The following is a 16,699-nucleotide window of genomic DNA, read 5'->3' on the forward strand; positions in this document are numbered from 1 at the left end:
AAATTATCCATCCTTGTTTGAAGAGCAAAGGCTGTGATCAAATGATTCAAATGGCACTTGTGGCCTATAGCTTTTGAAGTACCGAGAAAAAACAAGTCCATCTCTCAGCACCAATACTCTGAACATTACTTTAATCCTCTTTGCTTTTGATAAATTTTCCTGAAGTACCCTAAATTGTGGGCATATTTCAAGTTGTGACATTGGACCCTCCATATTGCATGCCTTTGCTAGGACATATGGAGCCCATCCATGTGCTATCATGTGTCCGCATGATCTCCTATGCATTGTGTACACTTGAAGTTCAATATTGGTAACTGCAACCTAATTTTTAGCCTTTTCTATTGCAATTGATGCAATTTCTACTTGCCTAAGTGGAGATTTTTTGCTGGCTAGTACCATGAGCTATCATCTTCACACGTCTCCAGAGTTCAGATAATGAATAAAATAAGAAACAAAATAAGCATAAATTGATGCTAAAATTATATGATTTTCCAACCCAGAAAAAGCATTGATAAGGACAATAATAAATAACAGTAACAATACAATCACCACCAGCAGCAAATTGCATCAATAATTTTGTGAGCTACGTGTATTCCTCGAATAAGTCATAAATGAATTAATTATGAAATTCATGAATGAATAGTTCTTGATTTATCCAATTACTAAAGAATAGTTCAAATTTTTTTCTTTGAAAAATCATGAATAGGCCAAAAAAAAGTTTCCAATAGTTTAAGCTATCATATTTAAATTTTCATGTAGATTAAAATTAAACTCAGTCAGGTTGGCTAACACAAATATTGAGTTTTGACTGAGGATGAACGAGACAGAGTGTGAGACTCTTCTGGCTTAGTGGGTCAACTTGAAAACTTGCTGGAGTTTTATGTTTGACTTTGTTGACTGGTTCACCATGCAGCTCACCATGACAACATTCTTAACCGCAGGATCCAGCTAATGATTTGGGATAGCATAATAGGATAAGAAAGCCAGAGAGATTCAACTCAATCCGGAAAAAACGAACTGTCACCGTCTCTGTTTGTTCTTTAGAGGAAAAAAAAAAACCTAAGTGTAGATCTTTCAAGGAAATTTATTTTAAACAGAATAATAAACTCTTGCATGGCTCCTATAAGGAGTCACAGCCAACCCATGCATGTGAGGTAAATGAAACATGCCTCTCCGTCAGGAAGCCAGGTTCCAAGGAAAGAAGCACAAAGTAGTTCCGGTCATTTGGATCCAATTTTGTTAGATCTGGAAAGCTGACAAAAAACAGCAACTCCTTGGTGCTTGTCTTACCTTTAGATACCACACCGTTGTTATCTCTAGAACTCATTTTGGACGGGGAACTATAAGTCCATAAATTTGCTTCGCAATATTGATTGTGGCAGCATTCACCACGTGGTGAATTCTAATATTAGAAGGAAGCAAGCCTAAATTTCATTGATCTGTGAAATAAGTAGAGCAAAACAGAGGATATATTACTTCTATCACAGTTGAATTCTATATTAGCTGCTTCTTGACCGGTCAATCTGCTGGCTAATTCTCTTGTAGATATGGATAGCGTGGAAATGGTTGCCATGTGTTACCTACACCAACTGAAAGGCCGATGTAGCAAAGGAAGTGCAGATCAAAACACCAAGCAGTGAGAGTTCTCGGCCCAAGACGAAGTCTTAGTGAAGACTTCAATCCAAAGGATGGTGGTTGGCTGGCAGTTATAACTATACATGCGCATTCAGAAAAAGGAAGGAAAATAAGTACTAAAAAGAGTGGGGTCAAGTGGTGAATTAAGGACCAAGTCGCCATGAGGTTGGATGGACTATAAGAAGCAACCGTGATTCTTCCATTTTGAAAAATAAACATATCCAGTCCTAGAAGGATCAGAAAACATGGGTATGGAGTACTATTGCTGCAAGACTTGCGGTTTGAGGTTCAGTAAATATTCAGTTATATATCTCAACATGGAAGAGGAGGATGCAAATAGCATGGCCACCGTGATGAATTATAAAAGAAATCACCTACCTTTCATTTATCTTCGTCTCCTACTAAGCAACAAGAAAATTCCCAAGCAACTATGGATGCCTCTTCTTGAAAAATTTGCCTCAGGACTTGCTTCATAAAGAGGAAAGGAAAGCTTCTTTTTTTTTATGGCAGAATTACTTCGATCAATGCGGTTCTAACTATTCATCCATCTCATTACATATGTGTTTTCAGGTTTCCAACCTAGATTTTCAAGAGAATTGATCCAATGAGATGAGCATTTCTTTGAAAAGGGAAACAAACTTGTTGGGGAATACCCACCGACCGACCGACGGATGGCCGGAGGGACCGACCGACCGACTAACGGCCGACTGACCGACTTACGGCCGGAGGGACCGACCGACCGACTGATGGCCGGAGGGACCGACCGACCGACCGACGGCCGGAGCAACCGACTGACGGGCGCCATCACCGGCCAATTATCGGCCCACAACCGACTGATAATGTGTCGGTCGGGCATACTCTTCCCGACCGGCTGGACCTGGACGCCTGATGGCCGACTCACGAAAGACTCGCCGACCAACGGAGGGGCCCGACGCCACTCAGCTGGCCACCGACCTAGGGTCGGTCGACTCCTCCGATCGCCGTATAGCCGCCAGAGCTTGTCAGTCCTGACAGCAACATGCGGCACGGCCACCTGGGAGCATTGTCCCGCCTAGGGCATTGTCAACCCTAGCGATTTGACAGCCCCACGGCGACATGACACTTTTACGGCGACTCTGACAGTCTACAGTGAGTTGACAATTCCTCAATTGTCCGCGCCATTAATGACGGCGCCATACCGTGCTCCACTATATAAATCGGGGAAGGCAACAGTGCAAGGGATCTGGCCACTTCTCGACCTCGAAACCACAGGCTCGCTCCTCTCTCCCTCCCTCTCTCGATCGAGCTCTCTGCCTTTATTTCACTGTTGCCCAGTCACCTCTCTGACTTGACCGTCGGAGGGTCCCCGCCGGAGCCGCCTCCGGTCAGTGTGGACTTCTCATTTTTGCAGGTGCACGCTCTCCGACGATCAGACGATGAGGTAATTGGCCGCAACAAAATTGTTAGTGGCTTCCATTGCGGGGATAATGTCCGCAAGCCGAAAAGGTGGATTAGGACTTTAAAGCATCAAAAATTTAAGTCTCTCCTACGTTATAGACTAAAGGTTTTGATGCTCCATGGTGGAAACAGGTTAACAGCCCTTGCCATGCTAGAAAGATATTTGTACTTCCTTTAAATTGGGAGATGGTAAAAGCATCCATTTTTGAAAAGATATTTGGATTGGAGCAGTTCCTTTAGCTTCTCTGTTCAGGGAGTTATATCAAAGAGTAACAAAGAGGAATTCTACAGCAACATCTTCATGGAATTGGCAACAACAGAAATGGAACATAAAACTATGGGATCCCTTCACTCTTACTGAAGTAAGACAACTGGGGCCATGATTGACCTCCTATTGCCTGTAAGACCTTCTAGGAATGCAGATGAGCTGGTTTAGAAGCTCACAAAAATCAGGGTTTTTTACTTTGAAATCCTATTAGAAATTCATCAACAATAGAGGCATGCTGTATCCATTCTCCAATCCAGTTTGGAAAGCTGGTGTATTAGAAAAGGCTAAGGTCTTTATGCGGCTAATTCTAAATTACAAACTACATACAGGAGAAATACTAGCAAGGAAGGGTTGGGCAGTAAGCATAGGATGCTGTGTGGAGCACAAGCAGAGAACACAACCCATTTATTCCTCAAGTATTTAGTGGTCTCCCAAACTCTTATCTAAAATCTAAAGGATGGCCAACTAGTCTTCAATCACTTTGGTCATCATGGAGTAAAAAGAAAGTTCAGCCCACAATCACAAGAGCTTAGAATCAGTTAATAATTGCACTTAGTTGGCATATTTAGCATGAAAGAAATACCTGTATCTTAGTTGACATATTTAGCATGAAAGAAATACCTGTATCTTCCTCCAAAAAAAAAATAAAAACACTATGCACCTTCAAATTTTGTGAAAATATCTGTCCAATCAAATGGTTGGATGGCCACAAAAAGCTCATATCCACACTCCCACATTTGGTGTTAACTATTTAAAGATAATCTTATGCTTCTGTTTGTCACTCTCCATGCTTTTTCTATACCAGAGATTTTTTTTTTATCAATAAATTTTGGAAGAGGTGTTTTTGACACTTTCTCAATTACATCTTAGACAGAGAGAGAGAGAGATGATGTGTTGTTAATTGCACCACAAGGTGGATATCATATGCTATATGTCATCCTTGTGACCAATATTCTAAACCCTAACTACTACAACTCTGACATCTTCTGGGTGCAAATAAGTTGGATCAGATGAGTTCCTAAGTTGTCCCAATCCAAATCTATTTTCTGATTGAGTCATAATGTTAGACTCAAATCCAATCCAATAAAAATTTGAATCGGATCAGATCGAATTCATGGACAAAAATTTTGTCCCGATAGATAATTTGGATCGACTTAAGTCCATGTATAATCTGGCTCAATCTGATAAAGTTAGACCCGATTCGGGTTGGGTTCAGCTCGGATTTGAAGAGAGATAGCAGGGGAGAGAAGAGTGCAACGAAAAAAAAAAAGGACAGCTGAGAGAAGTATGAGCGGACGGTTGGTAGTCAACACGAGCCACATAGATTCTTTCTTCAACAACCAATGCTCATACTTCTGTATGGTATATAGTAGAAAAAGTTGCATCCATAAAAATGCACTTGACGCTAGAATGTTGCCTTTCCACGTAGCAGCTCGCTGCGTGATGAGCAAACTCTACCGCGAGTACTCCTTTGCAGTTGTTGAACTTTGTCATACGTCCTTATCAAAACTACATTCCTATCTTGGCCCCTGTATGCTGTCCTAGTGGTATGTTTGTAAAAAATAGTAGTGTGAGGGCCGGCCCGGCCCATCCTTTTGGATGGACCGCCTAGTAAGGCGGTTATGAAGGACCGAACGGGGGATATATTTCCCCTGTTCCGTGTTATAGAACCCCACCACCCCTCCCCTTCGTGCGTGCCTCTATTCCGTGGAAATCAAACCCCCATCGCTCTCCCTCCTTCCATCTTTATTTCTCCCTTACAACATAAACTCTCCCTCCCTCTCACGCTCTCTCTTACCATATCTTACCTCTTTCTCTCTTCTTCTTCTTCTTCTCCTTGTCCTTAGTGCAAGATACCAACCTGTCTCCTCTTCCTCCTCAACTAAGGTAAACCCTAAATCCTTTCCTTTTGTCTTATATTCTTCTTTTAATTTATATTTTCTTGTTAATCTCTGTTCTAAAGAAAGATGAAATCCTCCTTAATGTTATGCTGCCTATTAAATCCTAAGTCTGATTTATTGTCTTTATATTCATCTTGTTAACCTATATTATTCTTGTTAATTTCTGTTTTGAAGGAGGAAACCCTTCTTTTGAGTTACGACCAAATAATGGATGATATGTCCATCCTTTCCTTCACCAAGAGAGGAATAACTCTCTTTCATTTCTCTTTAGCTGAAGACTTAGTTATTCAATTGTTCTTTTACTCTCCTTCCCAAAGATGAACTAAGCCTTTTACTATCTCACTCGTAATCTCTCTATATCCCTATGTTCTTCTTTAATCTATCCTTATGTCCTTGGGTTGATACTAAATCTTAATCAAAGATAAATTTCTGGTTTATTTGCTTCCCTAGTTTCCTAACTTAGGTCAGATTTATTTATAGGTGAACAATATCTTGGGATCGGAGAAGATCAATGAGAAGTTTTGCTGGGCCTACTAATTGAGGTAAAGTCTTTTAACCTCTTAGGCTAGTAATGCATTGTTGTAATAGGGATAGAATAATAGAAATCAATGAAGTTAGATCGTAGCTATAAAAGTTAGAGAATAGAGTGATTTTTGATTTTTCTAGCATTAAATGCTGATCTAGGATTAATTGAATATTTTAGGTGCATGGCGGTTTAGGTTGGCACACCAGCAAAATTTTTTTAAGCCGTATGAGGTAAGAATCTCTGATCATAACCATCTGCACCGATTTTAAATCAATAGTATTATATATTAGAAGTTATGACATTACATTTGTGCATGCACATCAAACTTTGATTGCTTATGATCCTATATTATGTCAGTTGCATAAGTATAGTATGTATTAAATTTATAAAATGATAACGATAATAAAAAAAAGAATGAATTATAAGAAATTAAAATCGGAGCAATTGGACTAGTCACGACATCAGTATGGCCTCACCACGGACAGAAACGTGGTATTTCATCAGTATGGCCTCGCCATGGGCAGGAACGTGATATTTTATCAGTATGGCCCTGCCACGGGCAAGAACGTGATATTTTTATTACTATGGCCCCGCCACAGACAGTAATGTGATATTTTTAATCAGTATGACCCATCACGGACAGGAACCTGGTATTTTAGTATGACCAGTTACGGACAGGAGCGTGATGTTGATCAGTCCAAATGTCGAAAATTCGGATCCGATCCATATTATACGTATCATAATAAAATAATAAATGAGAAGCATAGTTTGGTATTGATGTTAATAAAAGTAATAATACTTAAGGAATGAAATCTTAAATTCTTAATTGAATTAAACTTGTTAAAGTGGTTATATATGACAAGCATATCAAAGTTGCTGATGATAGAATATAGTATGCATTAAAAATATTATATATGAAATTTAATGAACATTCTGGTATTAATATTATTATTGAGATAAATACATTTTAATTTTGATATTTGAAACATTGTGTTCTCAATGGATATGTTGATTTAAGAATTGTTATTCCTTTCGTGCTTGTGTATGTGCTTAGAAAATTCTTATTGAGCTGTCATCTCATGTTGTCATTTTATTTTTTTTCAGAGCCGCAAAAAATCTAGTGTTGGAACTTTTGGATGAGAGATAGTAGTATTTTAATTTGCATCTGATACCGGATATACTTAAATCGTGTATTTTTGGGATCATCGTAAATTTTTAGTAAAGCATATAATATATGGTTTGCTTGAGTTATTCATCTCTTGATATTAAATGTTTGATTTAGATGTATCAGATCTCGCATATATTTTAGAAGTACATTCTAGAGGATATGCAGCCGTATCACGTGCTCCATCGAAGTGTGGGGTTTGGGATGTGACAAATAGTAGATATTACTGCTGAGTAAAAAGGAACAGCATAAATGCAATTCTTTTCTACTAAAAAAAAAAAAAAAAAGGGATTGCATCCATGAACAGAAAATATTTCCTGTAGCTAACAATGTTGAGCCTATCATTAATGGGTTAGTTTGTAATGACATCAATTCTTGATTCTTAGGCACTTTCTCTTATATAGTCCAGCATAACCTGCTTTCTGTAGTTTTTACTCGTTCCAAAAGAAACCAGTGCTGTATGTGGAATACTGTTCCATTTATCTTTCTGACCTCTTTGGACACGATGACTGCGGGCTTCTTGTGAGTAAGAAGGCAAGGAAGTATGCAGCAGCGAGTTTGGGTGATAGGTTGGGACCCGGGATTTATAGATTTGCCCATCCGATCTGATGGTTCGGATTTGGGTCGAGTTGGGTTAGGTCATTGAGCATAAGAATCATATGAATCCAAAAAAAACTAAATAGATTGGATTAGAGCATATCGGATATAAATTCAACAAATTTAGACTCAATCCAAAAAATAGAATGATCCAATTTTGAAATCCAATTTTTCTGTGTCTATTAAAATAGTCCGGATCAAATCTCTATGGGTCAGGTCATAGATCAGTCCGACCTATTTGCAACCTTAAATAGAATAAAAAAAGAACCAACAAGATACTTTTCTTACATCAAATGCGATGGTGAGCTCGAACCGTCCCCCATCTATCTGCTCTTGGTCTAATTATTAGGTGGACTGGGTCAAACTTTCAAAATAAATGGTCCAAAATGGTCAAACTTTCAAAATAAATGGTCCACAATAGCATTTTGTATTTAAACAATTCAAGATCAAATAAAGCTGCTTGTCATCTAACGGACATTTGTCCTAGGTTTTGAACTTATTAACTAGATTTGGTCTATATGATAATTTCTCTGATCCTTGGCCTCCACCACCTCACTATGCTCAACTAAATCACACTTCGGTACGAGCCAAAATACGATTGGATTTCTTCAACACCAATCACCATCCATAACGTGTTTATTACATAAATTGCTATGAATTTGCTACGAAGAAACAAAGGGCTGATAAATGCTGGTTGGTGCGGTTGGTTGGTTTGAATGGTTCCACATCAAACCGGCGTTAGTCCGTGCTTCAGCGCGGCTCTCCACACCACATCAATTCGGTCCACGTCGATCGCACCAACCTCGTGATGAGTCCACCCTTCCAAGAAATGCACCACGCCTCCCGCATGGCACGCATGAACCACACCTCGTTGCATTGTGTACTGTTCCATTAAATCCACACAGCAAACAAGTAAAGTTAGTTCGCTCAATATATCATACCAAGTGCCATTTGGATCATCATGTATCAGCAATTCCAGTTGATCGATGGATCCAAATGGTGTGAAAAATTTGTTCCATCTCCTAAGACACACTGGTTGAAGAATCCTCCAACTATTTGAATGAACTCGGGGAAGAGAGGTTGTGGCTTGTGATGGAAAAACTACCTCACACATTCCTAATCCTTGTACATCCTGGGGAAGCCTCATGGCAGCCAGGTTTCCATAGGTGCAGTCCCTCCTGAAGCCAATTATAGGAGGGACCACAAATTGGTGGAAGTGGGTGCCCGGCGGCGCGCACCGTTGCTCCAATGGTGATAACCACTTACCGACGATCCATGTCTGTGGGAACCCAACGCAATGAATCATATGATTTGGTTATAGAATGGGCTACTAAGATTAGCATGATCCACACAATTATCAAATCAACCAAATATTATACCTCACAATTTTGTGCTGCTTGGTATTTTGTGACTTGAACAAGATAGTGTTGGCACTCTGGTGGGGCTTCCTTCTGAATTTTCTGAAATCTTTCCGCTGATAGAGTTAGCATCTGTCAAGGCCAGCAAATATTGATGCTTGTCAATAAACACATAACCTTCGCTTAAAAAAAAAAGAGCTATGGATACTTGAATTATTGTGAACTCTTTTATAATTAATCAGGAGATCAATGAGATGTAGGGTGTTACCATATGCAAATAGCTTACCAAGACTCGGATTTTTTTCCGGCATAGGTATAATGCAATTGCCCGTCCTAGCTTCGACGTGGCGCCCGTCAAGAAGACCTCTTTTACATCTTTGGGAATCTCATTGAGGATGACGGCCGCTGTTAAGGTGTTACCATGGACGACTCGCACTCTAAGATCTGGGTGTTTGCTCACAAACAACGTTCCGCCACCATTGAGAGCTTCATTCTGAAAAAGAATTAATTCATTTGTTAATGATCATTTTACATGGCTCATGCATATTAGAAGCATTAACCACCAGAATTCTTCAGAGTTTAGCAGTTTCAACTGCATTCTATATGACATGCATTCCAACTCCTTTTGTTCTCATTTAATTTCTAATGAAATGTGCCATTGTGAAAAAAGGAAAGAAAAGAAAAAGAAAAAGGAAGATTGTAACTCTAAAAAGGCAACTACCCTACGTGCCAGACCAGTCACAGGCCATCAATTCGAATTCAGTAGCTCATATTCCAAAAGGGTACCCGTTGGGATTTGGCAGAAAATTTGAATGCATGCATCAAAGCCCCCCCATGTGGTGTCTTTACCACACGGCTCTCATCCACATGCATGTCTTCATGTGGGGTTACGAACCTTTCAGCAGCACCACATATCCAAGTATTTATGAATCTCCAGAGGCACTTTGTGCTCTCTCATCCACATGCATGTCTTCATGTGGAGTTACGAACCTTTCAGCAGCTAGCACCACATATCCAAGTATTTATGAATCTCCAGAGGCACTTTGTGCTGTCTCTCCAACAAAGGAAACACAGGTAAGAAAAACTAAGCTTACCTTATTCAATGCTGCAAGGCTAAGGACCTTCACACCCATTTTATCAGCCCTCAGAATGGCGAGCTCAATCTGGTCATTAATACCATCTCTAGCAAAGGGTAGGAAGTACTGCAAAAGAACATATCAATACAACCCCAATTGAGGCTTAGCGGTCCAAATTTGGTGAAGAATTGCTAGTTAATTATAACAACGCTGCGAGAGCTCAGATTGGTGCAAACCTGGAACCCATACCGAGGGACAGCCCAGATTTGGTGCACCCGACCCCGGAGCTTGTAGAAAGAGATCAGGAAAGTTTTGGACCAAGCCCACATTAGCAGCATTATGATGAATGCAGCAGGCCACAACAATGACAAGAAGGGCTTCATGGAGAATGGCAACGACCCGAAGGTGCGAAAAACAAATGGTACATGGAGGGAGGAGAAGACATCGACCACATGGGCGAGGAAGACGAAGTCAGGAACTTCATCATTCTTACCTGCATCATGGCATATAATATATTAGACTGGATGTGCCGACCGAGCATATCTTTCTTTATCATTCATATCTATGATTTTATCAAGGGTTACATCTCGTTCGATGCAATTTAAATTATTGGAGCATTTCATTAGGAACAATGCCTGTTTGATGGTCGAGTTACACCGACTCTATGTCATGCTTCTTTTCCATTAAGGAAAGGTCCAAGGAGTATGGAGGTTCCAATGAGCGCTTCGATCATTAGAGCATAAGCTCATGGCATAAAGGAGCTCCGAGTTTGAAATGTTACATGATTTAACGTATTAGAGATGAGGTTGCAAATTAGTTTGCAATTACTTGGTCATCTAAATGCCATGAGACTTTGATCCATTCCCTGTTGTTACAACTCCCAGCAGGAATGAATTCTGTCATGGTAATGACCTTCTCATACTGATCATCAACTTGGAACCGTCAATCAATCCTCTGTATAGAGCCATCAATCATAGGCATTAGAGACCAATTCTAGCTATCAATTTAATGGCCTTCATCTCCCAACCGTCCAGAAAGATGGGGTCCAATTAATACTGGTCAAATATTCTTATTTGGGCAATTATGGCAAGACTTTTGAGCTCTCAGATCAATGAGTCCTCCTTTCTATCCTATCCATGGGGTCCAGCTTACCCTTACCGTCCCATGTGAGTTCAATGGCTTCACATTAGCCAGCACTTCATTTTAATGTCCAACTTATGACGTGGGTCACCAAGCAAGACACCAGATATCTACAGTACACAGGTGATACCAAATGACTGATTGTTGGAATTGGCTGAGAAAAATGAACAAATTAAGATCCGGATGAGATATTTCAGTAATGCTGGTATAATAAGTTGAGGCAATGCAATGAACACTTAATAAGCATGTACCTGATTACCAATTTTTGGCATTGTGTGAGAAAAATGGACAAAGACTTGGATGACATATTTCCACTTTTTTTTTAAAAAAACATATAACAAGTTAAGGTAGAAACGCAGAAGAAAGACTATTTCAATTTGGATTTTTTTTTTTTTTTAATGGGGCTAAAAACCATTTCTATTTGTTTTATTTTGATGGTAAAGGCTTAAAGTATTTTATAGATGATGATAATTGGGTTATCTAGAAGTTTTGAAAATTTCCGTTATGGTCTCTATCTAATTAATTTTTGTTAATAGTATCATTGACAGAAATTAACACATACCTAAGTTTATCTCCTTGTGCAAATCCCATGACTTGCCATTAATTGTCCCTCCCAAGAGATCAAAAAGAGGCATAAAAAGGCAAAAATTGGAGTTCTTCTCCATGTGGTGGAGGCTATGGTACCTGCACAAACACACTATTAACAACATTTTCCTTGAGAAGAGGTAAAAGATTCATCCAAAATCAACTATAAGAATACCAGCTATGATATTGTTATGTTATGCAATGAAACACTTTAGCTAATAAAGTGTTTTGAGAATTTGGTTGCCCACAACCCAATTTGGCTGACCCGACACGCTTATTTCAATATGTTGTTTAGGTCTAGTCTAAAGCAGGCCAGCAACGAATCAGATACACTTCAATTGCAATAGGTGACTTGAGAAGAATAGATTAATTAAGATCATGGAGCAAGTAATGGACAAAAAAAAAAAAAAGGTGAAGTTGTAAACTACCTTGATCGAGGATCAAAAATCTATAGATACCTACACTGGGTCCAAGGATTAACGTGCCAAGAGCATCACAAATTTCACCTTTCCGCCGTAACGGTGGTCAGAACTCAAAACATATTGGGTAAAATCTTTTGATGGTTCTTAAAAATTGAAAGATTCATGATAGTTATAAGAGGAAAGATAAAATTTTTATGATCGGATCGATCGTAGAAGAAATTATGATCAGACCGTCGTCACCTATCACGTCTCCGAAGCATGCCGCACACGTGTAAAATGCCCTTACAGATGTGCAAGGACATTTTACGCATGTGCAGCATGCTTCGGAGGCATGTAAGAGTGTTTTACATGTGTGCAATATATTTTGAAGATGTAACAGATGACGATGGATCGATCATAATTTTTTTCATGACGGATCCGACAATTAAAATTTTATTTCAGGAGGAATACCTCGTGGCCCAAAACCGCCCACAACTCTTGTTCACATCCATATAAAAACGCGACCTACCGTGGTCCAAAGGGAGAAGAGTTCGAGGCAACTTTTTGGCTTGATGGCTCGAGAAAGAGAGAGTCTTCTCGATCTCCCAAACGTGGAAGCCCAGGACAAAAGCATGACCCATGGAACACCAAAAGGAGTAACCCAACCCTCTTATCATATTTGCCCATTGCATTGCAGGAATTAATCCAGACAAAGAACCAAGTGGATAACCATAGAAAAATCAAGAGCATGCATGAAAGAATAGAGGTGAATGGATGGAGCATGATGACTTACGTTGGGGTGTAGATGAGGTATCTAAGGACAGGGAGAGCCTGAAAGAGCCCATGAGGGAGCACCTCCACATTGCTGTGGCCCATGCACCTTAGGAAATCAAAGAGCAGGACATAGCCATAGACCAAGCCAGCAGAGCCAGTTCCCAGCGAGCAGGCGCCAAGGAGGGGGGCACCCATCACGACACACAGGAAGAGGTGCTCCAGAGGTGTGGCAAATCCGGCTGCACCACATGGGAAAGCCATCAGAGCAGGCAAAAGCAGACAGCTCAGCACCATTTAATCCCATTTGGAGGACGAGAGAGGAAAAATTTAGGCCTTTTTTCTAGGTAAGGGAAAAAGGTTAGGCCTCTTTATTAGGCGTGTCGGTACCTGTGAAGGACTGGGGCACCGGAGTGGAGTGATGGAGAGAATGGTAGCGGGTGAAGAGGTAGCCTCTGTGGAATGCCCTGTGCACCCAATAGAACAGGGGTTCTGAGACCCACACATGGAGGAGTAAAGCTATGAACACCCCCTTTGGATCCCATAGAGGCAGTTTTCTGATGGAAGGAAAGCTATAGCAAACCAAGGCTCCAATGAATGATTGAAGGATTAAGAAGTTGTCCCTGAAAGCAAACAAAACAGGAGAACATGTCGCATGGCAATCAGTAAGCAGGAGCAAAACTTTGTAATCGAATTTGTAGGAGAATATACATATATAAATATATATACCAATCCCATTCCTTGTCAATCTGTCTGAAGTCGACTCCATCGCCGAGAACTCGGCGCCTACGGGTGAGGAAGAGCATGTTACCGAAGGAGCACCATAGCTGGTGCACGAGCCCTCTTAGGGCGCAGAGGACCAGTACATGGAGGCACCATCGATCTGGTTTGCCTTGCTCCCATGCACTTGAGTAGATGACCTTGGCTACTAGCGGCCCATATAGGAGATACTGCGAAAATACATTTAAGCCATCAGTTGTAACCAGAAGTAAGAAAGAAGAAAGCTAAACAAAAGATTTTTTTTTTTTTTTTTTTTTTTTAATGGAGAGAATGGAGGAGTGGGATGGGATGGGAATCCATGCCTTGTACACACCCAAGTTGTTCCAAGGCCAGGAAGAGAGGGGAGCAACCATTTCTCTTCTTAGAAGACAAGGAAGAGGAGGAGTTCTGGTCTCCTAGCTCGTCCTTTGGAATGGGTGGTAGCACCCCTCTGCCCCGTTTATAAATTTATCCAAGCTAGGAGAGGGATCTCGGTGAAGGCAAGCAGAACGAATAAATGAGATGCCTAATAGGAATGATGCACGAGGAGTTGAAGGCGACTTCAATTAATTAAGGTGGCAAGTCTAGCGGCTTGGAGGATCTCTCCAACGCTCCCGGCATCCCTCTTGTTAAATGGGGCCACTTCAGAACTTCTACTTTGTTGGTGCCCCCGCTCTCATCCCTTTATTTATTTATTTATTTATTTTGGTAAGGCTCCCATCCCCTTAACGCTGCCCACCTTACCGTCCTTTGCCACTGTCGTAGTTCTCTCTCTTTTTTGACCAGCCTCTGCAGTAGTTGGACCTCACAAAAAAATAAATCACCACTATTACAGTTACGGCAGCCCTTTTTCTTTCTTTTTTGGAATTATCTTTAACCTCATCTGCCATAGAACGAGGTTGAGGGCCTTTAATTTCCATGTGAAATGTGAACTCCTCCCCCCAGTTGTTTGGTTCGCAATAAAAGAAGAGTGGAGAGTATGATCAATAGAAAAATAGAGCATGACATCGTATTTGATTGAAATTTTTAAAGAAAATATATGAAAAAAGTAGTTTTTCTATTTCTTTAAGATTTCTATATTTCATGAAAAAAAAAAAAGACTAATTTCCACCGATAGAAAATTGGGATAATTTTTTTTTCAAATATGCTCTTAAGCTTTTGGATAGAATGGAGTTATGTCTTTTCTTTTATTAAGATCATGACAGATATTTTACGCAGCTGTTATGTTCAATGAAATAAAAATTATTTTAGAATATACTATTTTTTTATAATCAATCAAATATGCAAAAATTATTTTTCAATAGAAATGAAAGTGACATGGATAATATCCGTCCGGATCTATTTTCATATCCGAATTAATTCAAATATGAATAAAAATTTGATGATTCGATTAATATCTGTATCTATATCCATATCCCTCAAAGAAAAATAAATATAGATATAGAACAGCTATCCGATCCATATCTGAATATCTGAATCTACATATAACATTAAATAATTTTATATAGTACTTAATAATTTTTAAAAAAATATACAATTATATAAACATGCTATTAACTTGATTTATCATCTACTTAATAAACTCTTTAATTATGTAGTCATAAGTTTAATTATCCAATTTATATCCATAATTATATCTATAGTTTCAATATTCGAATTGTATCTGTATCTGTTTAAAATAAATATGGATATAAATTTTTACATCCAAATAATATCTATATTTATATTCGTTAGAAAAAATAAATATAAATTTGGACATGCTAGTGTCTAATTCATATCTAATTCAATTTCAGTCTTATTTTTCAGGCATCATATATATCCAAATATCAACTTTTAAAAAAAATAATATTTCAATGAGAAAACTCTTTTTTGTGGACCAAACGAGTGTTTCGGGTTTGAAGCTTTTCTTATTATATAATAAAAATAGGGTCTCCATCTTTTATGCTGGTAACAATCCACAAACCTAGATTGATCTTTAAATAGGTCATCTTGTCATTGACCCTCTATCATACTTGTAGCTAAGAGTCGCATATATGCAATCATCACTTAAAGTCAAGTTCTTAAACAAACAACTGTGGCCAGAAAAAAATGTGTCATGAATGATCATGCAAAGGAAAGCATTAACTGCTATTACTCTTGTTTGTAAATGCACTCGTACTTTTAATCATCATGCTTCTCCTGTCTCTCTCTCTCTCTCTCCTTTGAGCAAAAGTGTGGTGAGTTCAAGAATATTTTTAATTAAAGATAAGGTATGCCAAGAGCATCTCCCAAATGGGAAAGAAGTCACGTTGCAAAAAATTATGCCACCAAGAGCACCGGACTCAAGAAACTTAGGATCTGGACTTGGTCCGGCCAAGTTGGAAACAGCACACCTACAAGCTCTTGTGGCAAGCTCACAGCAAGCATGCTACTTTTAGACGTATGACAGGAAAAGAAAAATCTTGGTGGTGGTTGGTCGTTGGCAATATGTACGTGGAGTAATGTTGGTGAGGAAACCATGATCTTGACCACAAAATTCCACGGTTTTGAAGGCCTGGATGGGACTCATCCTCCGAGATCCAAATGGAACCGTCTCCATCGAAGTTTTGATGAGCACTTCCCCACCTGCCACCTTTACGCCGGCCCCCGGCTCCTGCCCTCCTGCCTTAATTAATTCTGGACACTCCATGGCTAGAGAAATCTCTCATACTCGGTCAGAAAAGGAGGGGTCGGGGACCTCGTGGAACTATTAGACATTAGTGCCATAATGAATCTATTCAAGTTTTTGAATGGTAGAGAGGGAGGGGAAAAAATTCCAAGCTGTCTATCTATCAGTCAATCTCTGTCCGTGTAACAAGTTTTAATTCAGATGGTTGGCAAATCTTTTATCTTTCTTTGGTGATATATGGCGACGTGAACATGGCGGGGAAACTTTTTTTTATAAAATACATTTTTTTTTTAATCTTTAAATTTAGCTTTTGACGTTTGAAATGGAGCTGAGTATGGATGGGACCTCGAGTCTAAATCCAAGCAGTGATGATGATGAGATTTTATGGACGATCAACGTCTCATGTCGTATAAAATTTTTATAGTCGGATCGA

The 16,699-nt window shown here is 39.5% G+C and overlaps 1 protein-coding gene and 1 long non-coding RNA gene across 2 annotated transcripts; one reads left to right on the forward strand and one right to left on the reverse strand.

Annotated features, from left to right (window-relative positions):
• The first annotated feature begins 5,011 nt into the window (after positions 1-5,011).
• Positions 5,012-6,963, forward strand: LOC105050766 (uncharacterized). Its single transcript, XR_833087.3, has 4 exons — positions 5,012-5,227; positions 5,722-5,783; positions 5,945-5,997; positions 6,872-6,963. It is a non-coding gene; the product is annotated as an uncharacterized lncRNA (long non-coding RNA).
• Positions 6,964-8,110: 1,147 nt separating this feature from the next.
• On the reverse strand, positions 8,111-14,226 carry LOC105050764 (very-long-chain aldehyde decarbonylase GL1-1). Its single transcript, XM_010930908.4, has 11 exons — positions 13,943-14,226; positions 13,590-13,810; positions 13,251-13,483; positions 12,883-13,102; positions 11,666-11,787; positions 10,200-10,456; positions 9,982-10,089; positions 9,174-9,380; positions 8,909-9,019; positions 8,635-8,808; positions 8,111-8,412 (listed from the first exon to the last, which is right to left on the reverse strand). Exons 1-11 carry the CDS (start codon positions 13,991-13,993, stop codon positions 8,257-8,259), a joined length of 1,860 nt encoding a protein of 619 aa, XP_010929210.1. The 5' UTR covers positions 13,994-14,226; the 3' UTR covers positions 8,111-8,256.
• Between the last annotated feature and the right edge of the window lie 2,473 nt (positions 14,227-16,699).

Source organism: Elaeis guineensis, chromosome 8, assembly GCF_000442705.2.
Source record: "Elaeis guineensis isolate ETL-2024a chromosome 8, EG11, whole genome shotgun sequence".
NCBI classification, from domain to species: Eukaryota; Viridiplantae; Streptophyta; class Magnoliopsida; order Arecales; family Arecaceae; genus Elaeis; species Elaeis guineensis.